The 21,537-nt window shown below is 38.7% G+C and overlaps 1 protein-coding gene across 1 annotated transcript in view; it reads left to right on the top strand.

Moving 5' to 3' along the window:
* cep120 (centrosomal protein 120) overlaps positions 1–21,537 on the top strand; it is a 92,479-nt gene that overhangs the window by 35,304 nt on the left and 35,638 nt on the right. Inside the window, exons 13-18 of the mRNA XM_073069497.1 lie at positions 5,251–5,347; positions 6,942–7,103; positions 9,590–9,679; positions 10,218–10,310; positions 17,180–17,341; positions 20,500–20,622. Of these exons, the coding sequence (XP_072925598.1) occupies positions 5,251–5,347; positions 6,942–7,103; positions 9,590–9,679; positions 10,218–10,310; positions 17,180–17,341; positions 20,500–20,622 (727 nt within the window). The remainder of the gene's footprint in view (positions 1–5,250; positions 5,348–6,941; positions 7,104–9,589; positions 9,680–10,217; positions 10,311–17,179; positions 17,342–20,499; positions 20,623–21,537) is intronic.

Here is a 21,537-nt window from a genome sequence, read left to right as displayed (position 1 = left end):
AATAGGGATGGAAGACTGTTATTCTGGCTGGAGGTCTGAAACCAGTGATGTTTTGCAAGGATCAGTGCCGGGACCTCTGTTGTTTGTGATATACTGTGAATCTGTTGATTTGGGTGAAAATATAACTGAATGGATTAGCAAGTTTGCAGATGAAACCAAGACCAGTGGAGTTGTGGACAGTGAATGTCGAAGAATACAGTGGAATATAGATCAGTGACATATTTGCCTGAGAAGTAGCATTTGGTATTTAATGCAAGTGATGCTTTTGGAGGTGAAATGAAAGTGGGCTGCTTAATAGCATTGAAGGAAAAGGGGATCTTGGGGTTCAGGTCTATAGACAACATTGTTCTGATCACCCCATTATAAGAAGGATGTGGAGAAGCTACAGAAAAGATTTACCAGGATGTTGCTTGTTTTGAGGGTCTGAGCTACAATGAAACGTTAGACAAACTTGGGTTGTTCCTAGAGCGTCAGAGGCTCAGGAGAGAGCTAATACGTATTTTTAAAATTATGTGAGGCATGGATAGGGTGAATAGTCAGAACCTTTACTTCAGAATTGAAACGTCACGGGGGGGGGGGGGGAGTTCAAAGGTGACAGAAGAAGCAAGTTCTTTTTATGAAGAGAGTATCTTGAAAAGGATACCATAGGTAGTAGTGGAAGCAGGCAGTTTGGTGGAGTTTAAGAGGCTTTCAAATAGACACATTAATATGAGGGTAAGAAAAGGATGTGGATGATGCACTTAATGTAAATATAAATTGGTATCAAGATCGGCACAACATTGTGGGTTAAGTGACATGTCCGGTGCTGTACTGTTCTACGTACCACATTTTGAATTTATAGTTGTTAACTGGTAAACCAACCTAGTAGGGAACTGAGAAATCAAGCACTTCAAATTAAGTGGCTCTGTTGAGTTTGGTGTGCCTCTTGGTCAGATAGCCTGTTCTTAATTACTGTTTCCTGAATGGTAAATATCATCTATTTCATTGTGAATTGACCGCTATGTGTACAGAATGGGGATTGTTTAGAGATGGGGTAGCGAATATTGAAGATAGAGAGTTGATTTTGTGATTAAATATATGGAAGAGAAATGACAAGAATTTTAGATAAATGGGATAACAATAGAAAATGACCTTAAGTAATAGATACTGGAGGGACTCATTGGTCAGAATTGTTTTCTGCTTGTCATCTACATATTTAAATCAAAGGTTAATTTGGTTTTCTGTCAATTGTGTCTGCAGCAATGCTTGAAAGGATAACTTGTCCTGTCCAATTAGTGAGCTCAGCAGCTAATTTGTATTTCTTCTTGATCTTAGATGATAGAATGGTTGATTGAGCATAGGAAACATGCACTTTTAGAAACAGCAAATAAACAAAGTCTTTGTAATGAAATTGGTGGACCTATGTACTTTGATTGTTTCAAAGGTACATTTAATGTCGGAGAAATGTATACAATATCCATCCTGAAATGCTTTTTCTTCACAACCATCCGCAAAAACAGAGCAGTGCTCCCAAAGAATGAATGACACTTAAATGTTAGAATGCCAAAGTCCCCCCAGCTCCCTCCTTCCGTGTGTAAGCGGCAGCAAGTAACAATGGCCCCCTCCCCCCCACCAGCACAAAAAAGCATCGGCATCCACCACCGAGCATTCAAGTGTGCAGCAAAGCGGCAGCAAAGACACAGACTTGCAGTGCCCCAAAGACTACTCGTTCACCTGGTATTTGTTACGCCTGTGCCCCCTCCTTTTTGAGAATCGCAAGATCGCTATTAAGTCAGGTCAGGAGACCCAGGAAATGAGAGAGAGACGTTTGGAATGGCCTGGCCCTCAGCGATACAAAGCCACGGAACAGGTCATTGTCTCTTGGAGACGGAATTGTGTATTGAGTACTGTACTTCATGGAAGCCCTCAGGCAACGTGGGCTGGTTGGGGGATGGCATCATTCCACCCTGATTGACATCTGAGACCCTGTGAGTCAGGATAAAAGAGGGTCTGGGGAACAGCCCTTCACACGCACCAGGAGAAACGCTAGAAGTTCCGTGACAGCGTTTAATAGCGATAGCCGGTGGAGGGCCCACGTGTGTCCTTTCCCGTTGCCCCGGGATTGAGGCCCTACCACGGAAGGCGGCTTAGCTAAGAAAGAGATCACCACCGACGCCATTTCGAAGGTTCGACATCATAAAAAGGAAAACCGGGCAAGTTCTAAACTCCATCTCTCTCTCCAACCAAAAGCTGCAGCCTGAATGAACTTGAGTGACGTTTATATTTCCATCGGACAATACGTTATCCCCTAGACAACGATAGAGCTATTTCTTATTGATTATGATTATACCCGCGCTTTTAGATTTAGTATTGATGACGTATATTATCTGTATGTTTGCATTGATATTATTTTTGTGTATTTTATCAATAAATACTGTTAAAAATAGTACCATCAGACTTCAACGGACCTCTCTATCTTTGCTGATAAGTGACCCAGTTACGGGGTACGTAACATATTCGACATACCACAGGCTCACCCTCTCCCTAATAAGGGAAAAAGAGGTGTCTCCATTTCACAGTGAGAGGGGAGACATAACAAACAACTCGCTGGTTTATGATGTTAAAAGTCCGTTGCATCGCTTTTTCCAAGCTCTGTGTCCAAAGATCATGGGTCTCTGGGCACACAGCCATCGATCTTCCGACTCCCACGACACACTGCTCTTCTGCTGGGACACTGACCTTTGATCTACTCATCTCCAGAGCCATGGGATCTCAGACCCCCGAAGGCGAGGTGAGCTCTTAGGCCGCATCCTTGGCATGTCAATTAAAGGCCAGTCTGAAACTCTGAGAGCTGGTCCTATTCCTGCAAAAACCGAAGTCAGCGTGTAACTGCAGGTCAGGGTTTTCAAAAGAACCCTGTATGGCCAAAATAGAGATATTAAAGATGTAAGTAGAATTGTTTCCAAAGGTGCATGTAAAGGAGTCACCTTTTAGCACCACTATGACTAAGCTCCGCCCTCCAGACTGTTTTTTGTATCCTTGAAATTTAACTTTCTTGGACTTCAATGTCTTGAACTACAATATTATGAAATAGGTTTTGAGAGTGGTTATTCAAGTCATCAAGTCACTTTTTATTGTCATTTCAACCATAACTGCTGGTACAGTAAAAACGAGACAGCGTTTTTCAGGACCATGGTGCTACATGAGACAGTACAAAAACTGCACTAGACTACAGACCTACCCAGGACTGCATAAAGTGCACAAAACAGTGTAGGCATTACAATAAATCTTAAACAAGACAATAGGGCAGTAAGTTGGTGTCATTCCAGGCTCTGGGTATTGAGGAGTCTGATAGCTTGGGGGAAGAAACTGTTACATAGTCTGGTCGCGAGAGCCTGAATGCTCCAGTGCCTTTTCCCTGATGGCAGGAGGGAGAAGAGTTTGTATGAGGGGTGCGTGGAGTCCCTCATAATGCTGTTTGCCTTGCGGATGCAGCGTTTTGTGTATCTGTCTGTAATGGTGGGAAGAGAGACCCCGATGATCTCAGCTGACCTCACTATCCACTGCAGGGTCTTGTGATCCGAGATGGTGCAATTTCCGAACCAGGCAGTGATGCAGCTGCTCAGGATGCTCTCAATACAATCCCTGTAGAATGTGATGAGGATGGGGGGGTTGGTGGGAGATGGACTTTCCTCAGCCTTCGCAGAAAGTAGAGACACTGCTGGGCTTTCTTTGCTACGGAGCTGGTGTTGAGGGACCAGGTGAGATTCTCCGCCAGGTGAACACCAAGAAATTTGGTGCTGTTACTGAGGAGCTGTTGCTCCCTTGTTATATCCCTTATTTATCCCTTATATCCCTAATCATAACCATAGATCCATGAAAAATGGTTTGCTTGTGTTCCTCGAGCCAAGTGTGTAAGAAATGATGCGGCCTTTTGCTCTTATGCATCAAAAATCTGGAATATTCCACCAACTGACATATGCCAAGCTAGTAATGCGGAACATTTCAAAATGCTCCTGAAAACCTACTTTTTAAATTTGGCCGACTTATACAATCACTTAATGCCTGTTAATGATTATATAATGTGGTATATTTGACTATATTTTATTCTATGTAATAATTGTCTTAAGATTTTTAATTTTGTCTCATAGTTTTAAGATTATATTGATTTATTGTTGCAATCTCTGTAAACCACTTTGGGTTTGAATCTTAATGTATGAAAGGTGTTACATAAATAAAATAGTTATTATTCTTATTTCTTCTTAGTTGGGTATGCATTGGAAGCTTATCTAAGTTTTGAAAATTGCTTGTTTATGTTGTGGTTCCTGAGAGTAGTCAAGGTAGAATGTAAAGGAATCAACTTGCAAAAGGATGCAAGTTTTCATTCTAAATATCCTTGAGATAAAGTTCATCCATGCTGGCCCACTTACTGAGTTTGTGCTTTGACAACCAACACTGTTCTGAATGTATTATCTACTTGTGGAGATCAAAGATCTCTGATTTTAAACCTATGAACAAATTTTAAATGCTGAAGAATTTTCCCTGGTTATGGAAAAGCTATATCTTAAATAAAAGGAAAAAATGAAAACACTTCAAAAAAAAATCTCCAATTGTATGATTCTATGTGATAGGATAATACTGCTGTCAATGTGCCTGTATTTTCTCTAGAGCATCTGAGATTCTGAATATTTTAGCATAATACATTAAATACCTTCATTTATTGGAATCAATGCGTGTATACTGTAGTTCATCTCCATCTCTCTATCTTGTGTGAGGGAAATAACTATTGTAAAAACCTTCCATTTAGTTGTTGGGGAAGAGAGCAGTAAAGGAGGTGAATAGGGGAGGGGGTGGGGTGAAGATGTGGTGATAAAGGCAGTTTCTTTGGAGCAGGGATAAGATGAGAATGAATGTCGAGATGAAGAAAAGTCAACTCTATTTCTATTTATAGATGCTGTTTCTCTTGCTAAATTCCTCCAGCATATAAACACTATTTTGCTCAGAATGCTAGATAAGTTAGACCATAATTTTTTTTTAATCAATATTCACTGTTTGAAAGGGGTTTATTGCATCATGAAATATGAGCTAATGTCATTAACGTAAACAATGAAGCCAATGTTTAACGGTTGGAAAAGTAAGGTGATTGTTGAGAGTATTTATTATCCATTCACAGTCATCTTTATTGATGAGTATATTTTTAAATTTGTATACTTAAGAACAGATTTCTATGTTGGAAGTATATTTGCTTAAACAGTTCCACTATTTTAACAGGCCAAGTAACCAAATCGCTGAACTTTATTACTCTATGACTTTGGAGGATTATGGTTTTGTGAAAACTCAGCATGTCACTATAAGTGATTCTTCTCAGGTATGCACAGGTCTCATTACATGATTTTAGATGTGCCTTTTATAATTATGAAATTGATATATTCAATCTTAGCTACAGTTCTTAAATGCTGTAATTTCACCAGCTCTGCAAATAAAGTTGTGAAGTACTCAGGTTGTAATTAAAATATAATTAGACTTTGCAAATATCTGTAAACATTACAGAGCAAGTTGAATTTGACTGCTGTTTATATGTCTGGTCTAAAATATTTATATTCAGGAAGAACAGTACTCATCCACTCTGAATTTTTTATACATCGTATTTCTCACAGAAGGAGACCATTTGACACATCAAGTGTTATGCAGATTACATGCATTCTTGCCAGTTCCATTCTCCAAGCAATTTCTGCATAACATATTTTCTCTCTTATGCCCAACTGCTTCCACCCACTTAATTATCTGCCATCCTCTGCACTATGTAATGAATCTACCATCACATCTTTGGGGTTTGTCTGGAAAAAAAACCTAAAGAAACTGGTGGAGACTATCTGGTTATTAGGAGAACACACAAATTCCACACAGATGGTACTCAGGGTTACGGATGATTCCTGGTCACTGAGCAGTTTGGCAGCAACACCAACTGCTGCGCCGCAATATTGTTGTCATTTTGTGCACTTTGTTCCAAATTATTTCCTAGACAAATAAGGTAAAGAAATTTGAATGGGAAAATAAGTTTTATGTACTCTAATGTGTGTGAAGTAAATGAAAGAAAATGTGTTAGTACTTTATTAAAAGGACTATTGACCTATCTTCAGTGTGTTACTGATTGCTGTATTTATGCTCTGAATGTGAACTAAGTCTAAAGTTCAGTTTTTCTTCCTTATCAATCAGCTTATTTGACCGTTTATGCAGTTTTGCATATTTTATAATGAGAATTTTTTTGTTTATTTAAATAAGTAAGGCACTTCCCACCTCATTACTTCATTGTAGAATGTAATTATGAGTAGATATGTGGCATATTCTCTGATTTTTCAGATGTATCTATGGCATGGCAATAAATATAAATTGCTGTTCTAGTGCTTAGGATCAGTAAGTGCACAATTTTATAAAAACAGGTTGTTTCTTTTTTGTGTCAATTGCATTGCAAAGTTTTTGGAGGTGGTTTAGGAGGTATACTGGTTTGGGTTGATTCTAAGTGCCAAAATTAAAAAAAAAAGTGATAGAATTTTAGCCTTGATCCCAACTGGCTCAAGTTATAAAAGGAAGGAAGTTATGCCTCATTTGATTAGCTACCATCTTACATTCTGCAGCCAGTTTTTAGCAATCCCAAAGTGATAGTTTGTTCTTCAGTTGAGTTTAGACTGATTCCCAGAATAAAAGGTTAGATTAGGTTAGGTTGTATCGATTCAGCTTCTATTCTTGGAAGGTGTTGTAAAAACTAAGAAGAATTAATTAGGCCACATATAGAAAAACTATCATTAGTTGAGGAATTAAGAAGAGGGCATTTAAAAATTAGATCCAGTATATTTGAGATGCAAATCTAGGAAAAAAAATTTCATACTGAGAGTGGTGAAAGTTTGAAATTTTTCAAAATGCTGGGTACTTGTATAATTTGGTGAATGCTTGTTTAACATTAGAGCACAAATATTGGACCACAGCAACCAAGTGATCTTCCAGCTAAGCCAGTACAGCCTTCAGAACCAGTCCCTCATCCTGAACCACGAGATTCAATGGAATATAAGGCTGCCTTGGAGTTGGAAATGTGGAAAGAGCTGCAAGAAAATTTGTTTGAGAACCAGGTAAATCCTTTCCTGCACTAAAGTAAACAGATGATTTAATATGGTGGTCTTGAGTCCCATAAACAGGAATTAAACCTGGGGCTGGACTGTGTTTATTTGGATATTGTGGAAAGCAGGGAAGGTAGTTGCTATAGCCCTAGTGGAGATCGTCATTCACCATGGGTGAGGTACCAGATTCAAGAAAAAAACCTTTTAAGAGAAAAAAACCTTTGAAATTCAAAAACTTCTTTAATGCATTGAGACAAATACGAATGAATGACTTCAGCTGCTTTTTATCAAAATGTAGCTTTAAAAAATTTTATAATTGAATAATTTACCTACTGTCTGCGGGTTTGGTTTTAACGCGAAGTCATTACTTGATGGTTGATTCAAGATATATAAAGATTTTGGCATTATGAGATGATTTTTAACTCTGAGATGTAACCTTCTAGCCAACATTGATGAGACTCCTCGACTCTGAGGTGTAACTTCCCAGGTAACACTAATGCGAATCCTCAACGCTGACTCGGGCAGCGGGAGACTGGAGTGTGCTTGGGGCAAACATTACTACCACTTCTCAAGGCACACTGGCAGCTGGCTGAGTGATGACTCGTGGCTCACCACTCAAGGACACAAGCCACTCTCTGTCGCACTCCCTGAAATTCCATCTCACACCCCCGGGGGTGCGGGCACCCCAGGTTGGGAACCCCTGCTGTAGAAGATGAGACTACATGTGGAATATTGTCTTCAGTTCTCATCCCATACCTTCAAGTAGTGATTTGGCTAGATAGGGTGCTGAAGAGATTCACAGAGATGTTGCTGGGACAGGAGGGCTTGAGTTATAAGGAGAGAGTAGATAGCCTGGGAGTGCTTTCCATGGAGTGGAGGAGGCTGAGTGGTAACCTTAGACAGTTTATAACATCATGAGGGGTATAGAAAAGATGAAAAGCCTCTGTCTTTTTCCTGTGATAGGAGAGTCTAAAACTGAGGGGTATTGGTTTAAGGTGAGAGTGGAAGGATTTAAATAGGATCTGAGAAACAGTTTTTCTCACAGAAGGTGATGGGTTTATGGAATAAGCTATAGAGGAGGTGGTAGATACTGGTAGAGTTGCACCGATTATGACATGTAGATGGGTTTGTAGATATGAAAGGCCTAATGCAGGTAGATGGGACTAGCTTAGGAATGCACCATGGTTGGCAAGGGCAAGTTAGGCCACAGTGAGACCTGTTTCTGTGTAGCATGACTGGTTTGAAAGGCAGAGTAGCTTTCTGTCACTAATTATAGCACTGAGAATACTGCCTACTTAATTTTACTGCATTGAAATATATTACAGCATGATTCAGCTCATGTTTTTTTTATTGAGTGTGAATATTCCTTTTGCTTTTTAACTGCTTTATGGTTTTCTCCAAGACAAACTGGATTCATTAACTGAAAGCAAGTCCTAAAGAAGAGGCTCAGTGTGAACCATTGATCGTTTGTTCATTTCCATGGATGCTGCCTGACCTTCTGAGTTCCTTCAGCATTTTAGACCTTAAGACGATAAGATACAGCAGCAGAATTAGGCCATTTGGCCCTTTGAGTCTCCTCTACCATTTCATCATGGCTGATCCATTTTTTTTCTCTTTGTCCCAATCTCTTGCTTTCTTCCTGTATCCCTTCATGCCCTGAACAATCAAGAATCTATCAACCTCTGCCTTAAATATGCATGAAGACTTGATCTCCACAGCTGCCTGTGGCAACGAATTCCACAGATTAACCACTTTGTGGCTAAAAAAAAATCCTCCTCATTGCCATTGTACAAGGATGCCCCTCTTTTCTGAGGCTATGTCCTCTGGTCTTAGACTCTCCCACCATAGGAAACATTCTCTCCACATCTACTCTATCAAGACCTTTCATCATTCGATAGGTTGCAATTAAGTCACCCCTCCCCCATCCATTCTTCTGAATTCTAGTGAATAGAGGCCCTGCGCCATCACATACTCTTCATATGACAAGCTGTTCCATCCTGGAATAATTTTCTTGAACTTCCTTTGAACCCTTTCCAGTTTCAACACATCCATTCTAAGATAAGGGGCTGAAACCTGCTCACAGTATTCTGAATGAGACCTCACCAGTGCTTTATAAAGCCTCAAAATTACATCCTCAAGGAAAAGAAAATCCGCAACAAAGGAAATCCAAGCAACGCGCACAAAATGCTGGAGGAACTCAGCAGGCCAGGCAGCATTTATAGAAAAGAGTATAGTTAATGTGTCAGGCCTGAGGAAGGGTCTTGGCCCTAAACATTGACAGTACTATTTTCCATTGATGCTGCCAGGCCTTGTGAGTTCCTCCAGCATTTTGTGTGTGTGTTGCTAACATTACATCCTTGCTTTTATATTCTAGTCCTATGTTGTGTGTGGTGCTCTGGATTTTCAGCATCTGTAGAATCTCCTGTGTTCTGAGTATTGTTTTTAATTGTTGCAATTTATTTTTGAGTGAATAAGAAGTGTTTCTTTTTTGATTATAGTTGAAACAAAAAGAGCTAGCACATATGCAGGCCCTTGCTGAGGAATGGAAGAAGCGAGACAGAGAAAGGGAAGCTCTTGTGAAGAAAAAGGTAAAGGCAGCAGGAGGAAAAGTTGTGTGATAGCAAAATAGCTTGAATTTCTTTTATATTTTGTTCCCTACACCTGTTTGCATTTTCATAGTTTTGAAAGCATGGTGACTTTTTTTTTACTATCAGTTACAAGAAATTCTGTTTTATAAGAGGTTGGGTTCCTAACTCAGTCCTGAATGGCTGTTGCAATAGTTTTACTGGGAGTAGGAACTGCAAGACTTTATATTTAATGTCCACTTATTTCCTTATTGTCAAGGACACTTATGAATGCATTAGTCAGACTTTTTGGGGATTTGTCTTTTTTTTTGTCTTCAATGCATTGATGGAGTACATTGAAAAAGACAGTAAACACATGCATTGTTGGGGACAAACACATTCTGTCAATGAGTAATTAAAAACTATTAACAATGAATTAAAATAACTTGTTAATCAAATCTAGTTCAATGAGTATTTTGATAAAGAGTATTACCATGTGTTGTGGATTGTCTTTACTATTGGAAAAGAATTCTACATCGGCATGTCTTTTTATTAATGTCAGGTGATTGAATATGCTGCGCTTGAGGAACAGCTACAAAAAACATTAGCTGATTTGGAGAAAAGAGAACGCCACCTTGCTAATGGTGAAATGGAGGTAATTATGTTTTCAAATTAGAATTCAAATAGAGGCAATTTCAGTAATTCAGAGAATCATGAATGAGAAATTATTTTCCTCTCAATTTTGAACGTCTAACATTTGACTCAGAGCCCAGTTGTCTCCAGTTTGAGACTCTCAAGTTCAAGTTCATTGTCATATGTGTGTATACACAAGATACAAATGGCATGAAAATAAGCCTTTTTGCTTTTGCAGTACAGTACAGTTCAAACATGACAAATGTAAGTTAACATAAACTTAAATTAACATAAATTGTACATGCGTGAAAAAATAGACATAACACCAGTGCAAACAGAGAGAAAACAATGTAGTTTGTGATAGTGTTAGAGTTTTTCAGGTCAGTTCAAGAACTTAATAGCAGTGAAAAAGAAACTTATTTTACCTTGGTGTGTGGGTCTTCAGAACCTTGTAACTCCTATTTGATGGCAGCATCAAGGTATGGCTTAGAAGATGGGGTTCATAAATGCTACTTTCCTGAAATTTTACTTCTTTTCAATGTCCTTGACAGTCCTTAGCTCTAGAGAGCTGTACCCACTGTTCTGTGCCCCTCTGGTGTTCTTGCACTCCTGTGCATTCTAAGTTAGGCAAAAGGGTTTCCACTATACATCTATAGATATTTGTCATATTCTTGATTAGATGCCAAATCTCCCTAAACTTCAATGGGAGTAGAGCCATTGGCACATCATCTTCATAACTGCATCTGTATTATGAGCCTAGGAGACTGTCGGTTTTCTAGATGTGGGCACACAGGGATGTGAAGTTGCTCAGCATTTTCACTGCAGACACTTCATTGAGGATTGGTGTGTGTTCACTTGACTACTGCTTCCTAAAGTACACAGTTCTCTGGTTTTGCTGATGATGAGCACTTGTCTGTTATGACACCTCTCAACCAGGTGAGCTATCTCACTTCAGTATGCTACCTTGTTACATTCCTCGGTTCCACCAGCTGCGATGGTGTCATATAGATGGTGATGGAGCAATGCTTTATCATGAAGCTGTAGATATAAAGAAAATTAAGCGGTTCCGATCTGCAGTCTTGTAATCTAATGAGGTAGTGGATCCAATTGCAGAGGGAGGTAGAGAAGCCCATTTCCTGGAGCTTGATGATGAGTTTTGATGAGGGTGATGGTACTGAGAACAGAACTGTAGTCAATGAACAATAGCCTGACACGTGTTCTGGTTGTCCAGATGGTCAGAGCAGAGTGGAGAGACAGTGAGGTAGTGTTTGTTGGAGATTTATTATGGCAATAAGCAAATTGGAGCAGATCCAGGTTTAGAGGAAGTGACCTGTCAACGTCTGTCCTGTCAAGTGTTCTGAATTTTGCATGGTTCAGTGAGGTTCTTTCATTCTTCTCAACCCCAATGAACAAGAGGCAATTTTGCTTAAAATTTTCTTACGGAGGACAGTTATGTCACTGCAAAAATAAATCTAAATCTGTATCGCCATGCTGGTTAGTATATGTTTCCTTTGTTAGTACAGAACTAAACTATATACCAGTATGATTTTTAATAAAGCTTTTACATGTACACCAAAAATTCTTCCCTTTGTAATTATGAGTAACATATCATTTGACCTATTTTCTGAGTATCCATTTTTTTGTGTTGCATAAAAGGACATTGAACTAGTTGGCATTTTTCCCTAAAAATAGAATGTAACTGTTTTCCTACATTATACTTGTTGATTTACTTAAGTTGACTATAAACTTTCCAGTCTCCATTTGTACACCCTCATTACAGTTGCTTTCCCACCTGGATTTCTGGCCTGGTCTGTCTTGGTCAATAATATGTGGCATCCAGATTGTAATACCCCATAAAAGTGAATTAAATACTGTTATTCTGACAGTTCTGCCCTTTTGCCAATGCTGTGGTAAATGTGAAAAGTAGTACAGTATTTTAACAACCTATGTTGCTATGTTCGTGTTCAGCCAAGAAGCTTGTTTTCACCCTGTATTGCTCAGTGACTTTATATTGAAAATTAATAACACTTTTCAGAAGTATTCTTTTGTGCATTTCTTCCGTCATTGGGTTAACATCTGTTTGAGTTGACCACTGTCTTTGCTGTCAGCATGGCCTTGTGAAAGTTATTGATAAAGCAGGGACATTGGCCAAGGCAAGAGCCCTGGGTGCAGCAGAAAATAATTGAAAAAGGGGATGGGTATTATAGCACTTAACCCCCATCCTTTTGGTTTAACTAACTGCCTGGAGAACTCAATTATGTACCTAAATAATGTGGTTGATGTCCTGGAGCAGATTTCCTAATTTAGAGAAGTTAATCTTGTTAACTAGCATAGATTTGGATGGATGAGGTGAATGTGTCCCTAAAATGGAATTAATTTGGGCATTTCACCCTGCCTCTAAAAATCAACCATATACCGTATATTCCGGAGTATAAGCCGACCCCCCCCCCCCATTTTCAAGGTTAAAAAGTGACTTTTTTGTGTCACCTTTGTATAAGCCGACCCATTTTGTAGAGGTTTTGGTTTTAACCGGAAAAGATCACAAGATCTCACATGCCGGTACCCAGCTTTGCCGGATCCGGAACCTGGAAATTTTGTGAACCAGTACCCGCTAAGAAAACAGGCGTACACATTGTGGAGCGTTATAAGCAAATTCTTAATAAATAAATCAGGGAGGGAAATTTTGGATTAGGTTTCCAATGGAACAGAATCCTCTGAAATGTAACCCCCGTGAAACCATTTAGCGCCCATCGTAATCTCATTAAAACATAACACGGGGTGGTGGGATCAGTACGTGTACTCAGTATTGAGTTTGCGACCACCATGTACAAAAGATTAAAACGAATGCAATATGATGCTGACTTCAAGCTGAGGGTTGTTGATTTTGCTAAAGGAATAATTCTGCAGCTGCTAAGAAGTTTAGTGTAAACAAGAAACAAGTGAGAGAGTGAAGAAAGGCAGAGGAGGCGCTGAGGGAAATGTCAAAAACGAAATGTGCAAACCATGGGAAAACATGCCAGTGGCCAGAACTTGAAGAAAACGTTTTAGAGTGGATGAATCACTACAGACAGCAGACATACTTTATTGATCCCGAGGGTAATTGGGTTTCGTTACAGCCGCACCAACCAAGAATAGTGAAGAAATATAGCAATATAAAACCATAAATAATTAAATAATAATAAGTTAATCATGCCAAGTGGAAATAAGTCCAGGACCAGCCTATTGACTCAGGGTGTTTGACACTCCGAGGGAGGAGTTGTAAAGTTTGATGGCCACAGGTAGGAATGACTTCCTATGATGCTCAGTGTTGCATCTCGGTGGAATGAGTCTCTGGCTGAATGTACTCCTGTGCCTAACCAGTACATTATGGAGTGGATGGGAGTCATTGTCCAAGATGGCATACAACTTGGACAGCATCCTCTTTTCAGACACCACCATCAGAGAGTCCAGTTCCACCCCCACAACATCACTGGCCTTATGAATGAGTTTGTTGATTCTGGTGGTGTCTGCTATCCTCAGCCTGCTGCCCCAGCACACAACAGCAAACATGATAGCACTAGCCACCACAGCCTCGTAGAACATCCTCATTATCGTCCGGCAGATGTTAAAGGACCTCAGTCTCCTCAGGAAATAGAGACGGCTCTGACCCTTCTTGTAGACAGCCTCAGTGTTCTTTGACCAGTCCAGTTTATTGTCCATTTGTATCCCCAGGTATTTGTAATCCTCCACCATGTCCACACTGACCCTTTGGATGGAAACAGGGGTCATAGATGCCTTAGCCCTCCTCAGGTCCACCGCCAGCTCCTTAGTCTTTTTCACATTAAGCTGCAGATGATTTTGCTCGCACCGTGACAAAGTTTCCCACTGTAGCCCTGTACTCAGCCTCATCTCCCTTGTTGATGCATCCAACTATGGCAGAGTCATCAGAAAACTTCTGAAGATGGCAAGACTCTGTTGTAGTTGAAGTCCAAGGTGTAGATGGTGAAGAGAAAGGGAGACAGGACAGTCCCCTGTGGAGCCCCAGTACTGCTGACCACTCTGTCTGATACACAGTGTTGCAAGCGCACGTCAGTGTGCTTACCTGCCAGTCAGGTAATCAATAATCCATGACACCAGGGAAGCATCCACCTGCATCACTGTCAGCTTCTCACCCAGCAGAGCAGGGCGGATGGTGTTGAACGCACTGGAGAAGTCAAAAAACATGACCCTCACAGTGCTCGTCGGCTTGTCCAGGTGGGCGTAGACACGGCTCAGCAGGTATATGATGGCATCCTCAACTCCTAGTCAGGGCTGATAGGTGAACTGGAGGGGGTCAAAGTGTGGCCTAACCATAGGCTAGAGCTGCTCTAGAACAAGTCTCTCCAGGGTCTTCATGATGTCTAGTGATCATCTAGATACAGTGTTACCAGAGAAATGGTTTGAGTTCAAGCGTTGAAATGGGCTGAAAAACACCGTGAGGTCAGCGAAAATTTCAAAGCTACGTGAAGTTGGTGCACTCGATTTATGAATAGACATGATCTTGTGTTGAGACAAAAAACAAAGATTGCTCAGAAAATTCCCACTGGGTGTTGTTTACCTCCAAAAACGCTGCTGGATGGACGAAGTGGGTTGCTTGAAGTTGGTTAAAGAGGTGTGGCATCAATGTCCCGAAGGTTTCGGGAAGGAAAAGTCGCTACTTGTCTGGGACATGTTCAAAGCGCACTTGTCAGGTGAGACAAAAGCAGCATTGAAAACTGAAAATACGGACATTGCAGTCATCCCAGGTGGTTTGACGTCCGTGATCCAGCCACGAGATGAGTTTAAATGAACCATTCAAAGAATTCATGCATCGACAGTGGAACGGATTTGACTCAAAAACAGCCAATAAATATGACCTGTCTTCCGTGTATTCATTTTTCCAAAGTTGGCACCCTCTGTATAAACTGACCCCCTAATTTTAGTACCAAAATTTAGGGCCAAATTCTTGGCTTATACACCAGAATTTGCTGTAAGTAGACAGTTTGGAGGAGCGGCCATTGGAGCTCTGAGTTGGTGCTAGAGCCTTTAACAATGATGCCTTAATCAGTTTGAATCCATTCAGGGAAGGCTCTGCTGTTCGTGGCCAGAACTGAATTTACCACTATATAACCTGGCCAACGCCAGTTATTGATAGTATATTTGTTTTGTATATTGTGTTTGTATATGTGTGAGAATATCATAATTACTGTTGCTTTGAGCCAATAAATCTCTCAATTTTTTGTCCTAAGTTGGCATTTATTTTGTGTTTGACTACTTGTTTTGTAATTTTCTTTCTCTCATGTCTTGACAATGATCTTAAATTTGCATTCTTGCATTTTTCTGGTTCTGTTTGAATTGGTTCCTGTTTAAGTGGTGGTGAGATTTTGAAGATGGATGTGTTGCATTTGTTTCATGCTGTTGCATTCGCTGTCACAGTTCCTGAGTTATATTTTAATGGTCATTGTTGTCATTTAGGCAAATGCGGGCACCAATTTTGCATGCCAATGAGAACTGGTATCTAAAGGGTTAATTTAGGCCATGATTTATGCTGAAGGTTTACTCCACGTATGAAATTATTGGTGTTATTTGTTTGCATCCTGAAAAGACACATGGGGTTTTTGTCTGAGTAAAATATAAACCACTGCAAAAACTAGGTTGTCCAGCCTATGTTTGCTCTTGCTGACGTAAAGGCTATGGATTTTACTTTAATGTATCGTTTTAAAGCAATTTTTAATTGAATCGATCATCCTATTACTGGAAATAAGCTGTTGGAAATTTTTCCTCCATCTATTCTGCTATCATTATTTGTTAAATCACTAACTATGGCTCTGTTAAAATTCACTGTGAATTTTTTTTGAGAGATCACAAATCTGAATGCTGCATGGAAAGTTTATCAGACATACTACAAAGCATGTTTTTTTCTTAGATATTATTGAACAGAATTAATTCTTGGATTATAAATTAAATATTCTTTGAAAATTCTTCCATTTCATATAATAAATGCAAGGCATTAAAATTGCTGCATTGCAGACTGCAATATTTGTATATTGTGATTTCTTAAAAGTGTAACTGAAAAATCAAATCCTTATTTTGTTAACAAATCAATAACGTGGAATTATGAATTAATTTTTGCCATTTTCTCCCCCATAATGCTACTATATTCATCACAGTTCATGAAAATAACATTAAAGTCTTCAATGTTGTAGCTTCAGCATTTCTTTTTGATAAATGACTTTTGAAGAACAATTTCCTGTGTCTGTGCTATTAATTGCGCATGAACAATTTTTCGATACTTTAATAATACTGAAATTACATTTCTAAATTGGAACTCTTCACTGTTCTGGGAAGTGTAATCACTTGAGGAACCTCATGGTTAGCTACAAGGTTGCCTCCTTGTGCATCATCATGTAAAAACAGTTATCATCAAATTTGGCTAAGATGCTTGTTGCCACTGAACCTATGCCTGGATTATTGGTGCATGATTCTGTCTTGCTTAAGCTGTTTTTTAATGAGCTTATTCCAATTATATCAGTTTTGCTTGAATCCTAACTGTTAGTTCCTCTTCACCCATTACACCTTTGCTTGCAAATCTTAATTGTTTTCCTTTCTAGAATTTGATTGCTCTTTTTAGAATGTCATCCTTGCTTTCAGATGTTTCAGTTGGTTTCTCATCTCCTTTGTTCAACTCTGACAGTTCCACAATCCTCCAAATCTGTGCTTTCCTCCAATTCTCACGACTGGTTTATTAACTTCCATAAGCTGCTATGATTTCAGTGAGGAAAAATGATTAACTATTTCTTTAAATACATTATCCTTATATTAGTGATCTTGTTCACCATTTTATGTTTATTGGAGAGATTTCAAAATAAAGTCTTCATGTTATTCTGTGCAAAGCTTCACAGACTGCAAAAAGAATTACAAGATGATCATGATCGGAACTTAAGAGAAATGCAGGACAACACACGGCGCTCCATTGCAGATGCTGCGCATCAGGTGGAATTGGAAAGGTCAAAGTTGAATCAGTTGCAGGATGATAAGTTGCGTTTACAGCAGCAGGTAAGGAAAAGTGTGCTAATCAAAGGTGAATCTTAAAGGCAAAACTAAGCCTAACTTGTTAGTAATGAACAAAATGATAGAGGAACAGAGTAGGTCGAGCAGCATCTGTGGAGGAAAATGGACAGTTGTCATTTTGAGTCAAGACCCTTCATCTAAATTGGTTGTGATTATTCTTTATGCTCATCATTCTAGTAAAAATGTTTAATTTTATTGCAGTTATGGCTATGACGCATTAATTCTAGGATGTATTGTTCTGGCATATTTCCATTTTTGTTTACATCTAATTTATCTTATAGTTTTCCCTATCATAAAATTGTCCATCTGCTGATGAATCCTTTACTTGTGTCTTTTTACTACTACTTCCTGACCTTTTATTCTATTTCTACACGAGATTCTTCAAAGCTGCTGCTCATCACTACCCACAACTTTCTGAGATGATATGCTCCTCCACTTCTGGCCTCTTGTCATCATTGAATTTATTTTCATTAGTTTTGTCAGCTGCAAAGGCTCTAAGCCTTGTTTTTTTCTCTCTCAATGTATTTGACTTATTCTTGTTTGCTGTTTTGAACATTTCCATTTTTATTAGATCTGACTAAGCTGTTGGTCATTTATCCCAAACATTCCTTATGTGGCAAAATGTAAAATTTTCTTTGTAAAGTCTTACACTGGTAAAACTATTACATAAATTAATGTTATACTGCATGTTCAAATGTGTCTGAAATGTTTATTTATTTAGTATGTGGCTTGATGTCAATATCTTGTTTTCAGATGTCAATTGATAATTCCTCAATATTTTCTCACCTTTGTTGCCTATTCAAGGAAAATAATCATGCTTAAAATACCAGAGTAGCATTCATCATTTCTTCATTGACTGTGAATTTATAGGACCATTTAAAAGACCATCTGTTCAAAATATTTGTATTTATCCTTGGTCTACCAAAAAATCACATTACAGGCAAGATTCTAACTACTCAGAAGAACAGGAAATTCCTTTCTACTCTTTGTTTCAAGTATACAATCTAGATTTATAGTTCAGTATCTAAAGTATTTTCACAGTGCTTATGGAATCATGAAGTCATACAGCACGGAATCAGCCTCGTTGCCTCACTGAATATGCAAAACCATCAAACACCTATTAACACTAGTCATTTTCTGTTCATGAAGCTATGTTTAAGATCCCATGCCATTAGAAAAGCAAAGATGTTCTCAAGCTGAAAGGTGGGATGAATATAGAACTAATTCAAGTTTTTGTTTGAGACAATTTGTAGATTCTACCTGATGAAAAGTAATATTTGGTTACATATTCAACAAAAGTCTGTTATGTAATAGTGGGACCCCTTTGTCATTATCAGTAACACTCTTCCATGCAACAAGGAAAAGATTAAAGTTCAAAGTATATTTATTATCAAAGAATCTATAAATCATACACTCTTGAGACTTGTTTGCTCATAGATGGCCGCAAAACAAGAAACCCAAAAGAACCTAAATAAACAAACAAATAAATAAAGACAAACACTCGATACACAAGAGGAAAAAAAAACAGAAATCATGCAAACAATGAAGCGAACTACAAAATCCAAGCCAAAAATTGAATCCTCAGATCTGAACCCCAGAGTCGGCCCAAAGCCTCACTTAACAGTTAATCATATTAGCGGGCACAGAGCACAACAGCCAGGGCAGTCTTCATAGCCTCAGCGCCATCGAGAGAGAGGAGTGACCATTACAGAGAACGAGCAAAATCAGCTCTCACCCTAGATCCCAGCAAGCCTGTCTTTTCAGTCTATCTGGGCCAGTGTTTGACCAAGCAACGGAACAGCTAAAGGCCCCAGCCTCCCGAAGAGAGCAAACATCGTGGAGAGTGAACAAAATTGGCTCTTGCCTCCAAACTGGGCTGGCGTTTAAATTGTCTAAACAGCATATCGTGCCTCCTACTAGAACCCGGGCACCGCGGCTACGAAAGGCCCCATGCCACCCAGCGACTCACTCAAATCAATTCTAATAATAATTACTCTTTTAAAAATTGTTGCTTAGAACAAAGCCTTGCACTTATTGTTTATAAATTGGATCAAATGCCTTTTATTTTCTCATGTAGTTGCTATTTTATGAGTTTTATTTGACAGCTTGTCTGGTTTGAAATTAGAGCTTGCACTGCTCTTAAGTTTTTGTTATCCAGATAGATTACACCTGAAACAAATAGCCTGAGCTATAATTTTACTGCATTGGCTGTCAGTTTATGATGATATTTTGACATTGGATAATAAAATATCAAAATGTGCATTGAGTACTTACTTTTAACATTAAACCTCCTAATCATTTTAAACTAAATCCAGACTTTTCGACCTTTATGGGTTTCAAGGCTGGCAAATGCATTTGTACAACCTTGCTATAAATGTCAGAGTTTGCTTTCCAACTGCAGTGCTGTTTGAAGTAATATTTTTAAAACATATTGGATAGCTTGCTAACCATAGTCGTCTACATTTTGGATTGTAATCGGATACATTTCAGTTGTTCAATTGCCAGTAGCTTTCCAGAAACTTTGTTTTTTTAATATTTCTGCAAACTGCACTTATTTTAATTTTAGTGTTTAATTATTGCCAAGAGTTCAAAAGCAGATTCTTTTTCTGGAATTCATTGTGTAGATTATAAGGTCAGAGGTATTGGGAATTACACAATTAATCAATAACTATCTTATGCTTTAAGTTATTGCTTAACTTTTGGCCTAAAAAAAATCCCAGAAGAATAACATCTGAAAGTGAAGTTTGCAGTCTCCTAGTCGGACTTTTTAATGTTACAATCAGATATTGTCTTTATAAAAAGTTAAAGTGGTAATAATGTATAAACAACCAGAAAAGTGTTAACTGAATAGATGGATAAATAATGATCTGTTATGCAAGGATTAGCCTGTTATGTGGCGCTGCTTTGTATCCCCGCCTGCTTTGTCAGCAGGATGTAAACAATGAAATTATTCACTCATTTTTAAATCGGAACTTGATCAGTGTTCAGATTTCTTGCTGTTGTCTGCTTGTACTTTAGTTGGCTTACAAGTCCATTTATTTTGAATGTGAATTTTTAGAGCATCTGTTTAGTGTCTGATGGATAAGCTGACTTCCTTTGGTTTCTTAAGTCATTTTTTTTCCACTTCCATGAACTCTACCCAGCTCCACGAAGCAGAACAGAAGTATAAATTGCTTGAGAAGGAGTTCCATCAGTACAAGGAACAGCAGAGCAGCAAGCCTGAAATTCGACTTCAATCAGAGATCAATCTATTAACTCTAGAAAAGGTAGAATGAAATTGGATGTCAACAATATATTTTAAGTTTTTTTTCCCATAAGATATTATAACAAAAACAATGCTTAGCTTTTTAGAATGGTATTGGATTGAATCCCAATGTGCATTGTCCATTTTTCAGATTTGTGCCCTTAAATTCATTCTGTTAATGCTTCTAACTTTTAAGACCATGCTGCTTCTTCCAACATGTTGGTGGACACCTTCTACAAATTGAAGCTAACTTTTGTTGTGTTCTTTATATTCATACGTACCATGGGTTACTAATGAAGAAACATCTCCTGGAAGAAATAGAACTTTTATTAAACAACAACCACAACGTGTTTACAATGCCATGTTTTCTCGATCTTTCTATCATTTCTGTGCATGCTCAGAACTCTCTCCAGTCACATTCTTACACGTCATATCACCACATCTTCCTTTCCTTAAAAAGAAAAATCAATTAGCAACATTGACCAGAGCAAATGCATAATTTAACATGTCTCTATCAGTCTCTCTGGAGGTTTACGAACACGAGTAGACCTTCTAAGTGGTTCACACAGTTCTTGTGTTTCGTTGTTACTTCCATGTTTAGTCTGGTCTGTATCAGTTAACTGAAACTAAAATTGGCTCTTTCTTGAGGTCTTTGCGATTTCTTTTTAACACTACTACTCCTTCTGTTTGGACCATGTATAATCTGGGTTGTACTTCAAGTACTGTAGCTTTCTGTGTCCATGTGTTCGTTTTGTCTTGTATCCTTAATTCATCTCCTTGGTGCAGTTCAGGTAATGGACGAGAACATCTGTCAAAGTATATTTTCTGCTTTGCTTTGTGTTCATCTTTCCATCTTTTCACTTGTTCACCTCCCTCCATTCTCAGAAGGCTCTCATCTACTGACAGATTGGATCTCAAACAGTGTCCCATCAAGAGC

The sequence above is a fragment of the Hemitrygon akajei genome, chromosome 2 (assembly GCF_048418815.1).
Source record: "Hemitrygon akajei chromosome 2, sHemAka1.3, whole genome shotgun sequence".
Classification (NCBI taxonomy): domain Eukaryota; kingdom Metazoa; phylum Chordata; class Chondrichthyes; order Myliobatiformes; family Dasyatidae; genus Hemitrygon; species Hemitrygon akajei.
This window is presented reverse-complemented; position numbering and strand designations above follow the sequence as displayed.